The sequence below is a fragment of the Antrostomus carolinensis genome, unplaced genomic scaffold, assembly GCF_000700745.2.
Source record: "Antrostomus carolinensis isolate BGI_N321 unplaced genomic scaffold, ASM70074v2 scaffold54441, whole genome shotgun sequence".
Classification (NCBI taxonomy): Eukaryota; Metazoa; Chordata; class Aves; order Caprimulgiformes; family Caprimulgidae; genus Antrostomus; species Antrostomus carolinensis.
This window is the reverse complement of record NW_010293098.1, coordinates 5,328-9,122: the sequence shown is the minus strand read 5'-3', so window position 1 is coordinate 9,122 and position 3,795 is coordinate 5,328. Positions and strand designations below refer to the sequence as shown.

Here is a 3,795-nt window from a genome sequence, read left to right as displayed (position 1 = left end):
TCTGTGATTCTGTGATTCTATGCCCAAGAATGTCCAGGTGTTCGATTTCTGCCCGGCAGCTGGACTTACTCCCCCTCCCATAGATCTCCTGGTGTGCAACATCACCTCAACGAGCAGCCACCGTCCCTCAGGTAACTCGGGTTCTAGGATGATGTAAATACACTCTGGGAGCTCCTGCTTAGTGGTTGGGGTTGGGTTAAATAGTACCTGATGTATCACCAGATACATCCACACATCAGTGCCCATTCAGAGAACTGGGACCTCGCTGGTTTTTGCGCCTGCCAAAGACCAGGGCTCTGCTTGGAGTTGAACCTGCTGGTGAGTGAAGCAAGCCAGCACGCTGTAAATGCAGCTGCCCAGACAGCCTGTGTGATCCTGGCCATGGACCTGATCCTAAGCAGATGCCTCAGCCCCTGGCAGGATGGATGTGCAACAAAAGGTGAGGTGCCCACTCTCTGGAGCTCTAACCTAAGGAATAGTTTCCTAACCAAAGAGGCCAGATTTAGGGGCAGGGGCCAGATAATGTTTTTGAGATTACCTCTTTCATGTTCTGCACCAAGAACCCAATCTCAGGACACTGTCAAAAGCCAGCATTTTCACCAAACAGGGGAACTGAGGATGCCAAATGTGATAACCAGACTGCAGAGCAGGTCCTCCTGCACCAAGCGCAGTTTGACTGCAGCTCCCACTGCTGTGAGACGCCGTGGTTTTATACATGAGTTTCTATTGAAGTTCTTCAAAGAAAAGCCATGAAGAGCCAGTAAGCACACAGATATCACTATTTTTTAAAGCTAAGAGGGTTATTTTCTAAAGTCCCCCAGTTTCCCAGCAGTGTGGTCAGATATTGCCACCACATAAGTGTGGCTGCAAGCTTCCTTGTCATCAGACCACGTGCTGACTGTAGCACTGAGGTCTATAGGAAAAAAACCACCACGATGGCCAAGACAGTCACAGCCAAGAGCCAGCATGTCTTATTTTTGTTAGGGCTGACCACAGGTCTGCACAGTGACTGTCACCTGGCTGGAGGGAGTCTTGAGCAGTTGCCCAAGTGTGCCTCGTAGGCCAGAGGACACAAATCCCTGACTGGGAGGTGTCACTGTCTTGTCCCCACCAACTTGGTGTGCCTTCAGCAAGCAAGGGCAGGAGAAGAGACCACATCCCTGTCTGCAGAAGACAGCCTGGAAGCCCTGGGTGCAAAGAAGTGCATGTTTTCAGCTCCAGCTCACAGGGGCTCAGGGCATACAAGGAAACTTTGAACCAAATTGTCCTCTTTGGGGGTACAACAGCCAAGTTACCCCAGTACTCCCTTTTTTCTAAGGTTACTGTTTGAAGTTTGATCCTGATCAGTGTTTGATGCCAGCTCACACTGCGCTGCCCAGAAGTGAGCTTTTTTCCAGACGCTCTGACTTTTGCCCCGTCAGCCTGGATGTCCTTTCACGAAACAAAACATTAACCCAGGAAAGCAGCTGCACCAGCACATTCACGCAAGTTCCTCTGGGAAAATGGTGGATCAGCTACTTGCTTGTTACAAATGCATTTGATCCCCTGAAGTCCAAGGCTTCAGGAAAGCAAGAGACTTCTGAGCCTACTATGCAATCAGCAGTGTTACCAGCAGGGCTTTCAAGAGAGGAGATGTTCTGCTGCTCTTACCATTTGTGGTGCATAGATGGTATGTGGACTTCAGCAGCAGCTCTTGGGAGAAGATAGAAAAGGTTGAGTGCCCTGGGGCCAGGGAAAGGTTATTTTATCTTGGGAGGTTACAGGAAAAGGTTGGGGAGGGGACACAGTGATGCTGGGGCATTTTGCAGGCCTGATCTAGTCACTCGCTGCTGTGAGTCAGAGCAAGAGTCTGGTATAGGCGTCACTGGGATGAAAGTGGCACCGAAGTGTCATGCAATAACTGCACTGAACCCACAGCACCACCCAGCTCTCCCCACACTTGGGAGTGCCGTCAAAAGCAAGCAGCAATGATGTTCAGTTCCTGCAAACCCAGAACTTTCTGACTCAGGGAGGAGCCACGGGCAGGCAACAGCCTTAAAACCGCAGGCGCAAATGAGTCTGCGTGGATTGCTGTTCCCCAGGAAACCTTCTTTGGGCACTGGGATGATGGTAGCACTCACTCTGGGGTGGGGTGGCTGGAAACCTTGGGAGTTTCCATCATGCATGAGGATGGATCCTCACAGCCATGTCCCTACCCAGGCTTGGTGCGAGCAGCATCTTGTCCCAGGACAACCCCATCAGAACTGGGCTCATGAGGTCTCAGGGCTGCAGTAATGCAGAGGAAGCACAGCAAGCCTGTTCACTGGGACAGGCTGCCCAGGGAGGTTGTGGAGTCTCCTTCTCTGGAGACATTCAAAACCTGCCTGGATGCCTTCCTGTGTGATCTCATTTAGGTTCCTGCTCTGGCAGGGGGATTGGACTAGATGATCTTTTGAGGTCCCTTCCAATCCCCAACATTATGTGATTGATTCTGTAACCCTCTGCATGGCATCCAAGGATGACACAACTGAGTTCTGCTAAGCCACTCAGGCAAAGATAAGCTGACCCACCAGCTCACAGGGTCTCACTTCACCCCATTCCTGCACTCAGCACTTTCTGGGCACCGATTCAACTCAATAACCACCAGAAAACCCTACAGGGTCAGGAGTGAAGACATCATATCCTTTTGCCACAACCCCACAGGCTGTGTGCTAGAGGACACCGGGATCTGCCAGCCTGATTTTTACCTTGTCAAATCCCTTGGCTCCTCCGTGCAGGCTGTTGGGCCCATTGTTGAGGAACAGCTGATACTCCTTCCCGTCCACGCTGAACCTCCCCTTCGCAATTCTGTTGGCAACACGCCCCACGACGGCACCGAAGAAGGGGTGCTTCCTTGTGTAACCTGGCCAGAAAACCAGCACATGGTTAAACGGAAGGATTGGGACAGGGTGGGTGGTCTCCAGGTGTGTTACAGTCTCAGAAGTGTCTCTCTCTGCTTTCCCCCAGTACTAAATAGGTGTCTGCAGTCCTAGTGTTTCACAGGACACACAGCTCACTAGTCATGCACAACTTTGATTAAAACAGCCTGATGGGATCTTGTATTCTTCACACATTTGCAGAAAAGGCCTCTGTCACTGCTGGTCAAAGCATGACACAGAGCTGCCCTATTAGAGGGGCACACTGCAACCTGGAGCCATCAGCATCCCTATTCCCCATCCACCACTGAGCCCAGGACAGGCAGCAGGAGTTGTATTTATTCAGCCCATGATTTGGAGGGGACTCTTAGAAGCAGATCATGCAGTGTGGTAACAAATCAGAAAACGCTGGTTAAATTGCCTGATTTAAAAAAAAAAAAAAGTTTATTTTTTTTAAAGAAACAGATTCAGACCTACCTTCCAGAGTGTCAAAGCCTAGGACAACATCTGAAAACTTCCCATCCCTGCCTTTTGTCTCCAGAGCAGCGATTATGCACCCTAAGGACAGGATCTCCACTTTCACACTGTCTGACTTTAACACAAACTTTTCCACCACTTCTCCTCCTTCCTCCTGGGGCATCTGCCCAAACACTTCTCTCTTAACTTCTGTCATTGCTCCCCAAAACCTGGCTCCGAGCACTGCCGGCAGGAGCTGCGGCCCTGCCAGGGAATGACGCTCAGGAGGAAGCAATGGTGGCCGGGAGCAGAACAAACAGGGTTCAGGGAAGCAATCATAAAAATCACATGATTGCCTTCCAGTGCTGGGAGGAGTTACACCGTGCATGGGCTGCTCCCCGCTGCGCGGATGGCACGCTGGCAAACGGCACGGCGGCCACGGAGG

The 3,795-nt window shown here is 51.1% G+C and overlaps 1 protein-coding gene across 1 annotated transcript; it reads right to left on the bottom strand.

The window, feature by feature from the left end:
* Positions 1–2,726: 2,726 nt before the first annotated feature.
* LOC104532059 (aldose 1-epimerase-like) lies at positions 2,727–3,567 on the bottom strand (the record flags this gene model as incomplete). Its single annotated transcript, XM_010177149.1, has 2 exons — positions 3,372–3,567; positions 2,727–2,881 (listed from the first exon to the last, which is right to left on the bottom strand). Coding segments are annotated over exons 1-2 (351 nt in total), but the record flags the coding sequence as incomplete, so codon positions are not given.
* Positions 3,568–3,795: the final 228 nt, after the last annotated feature.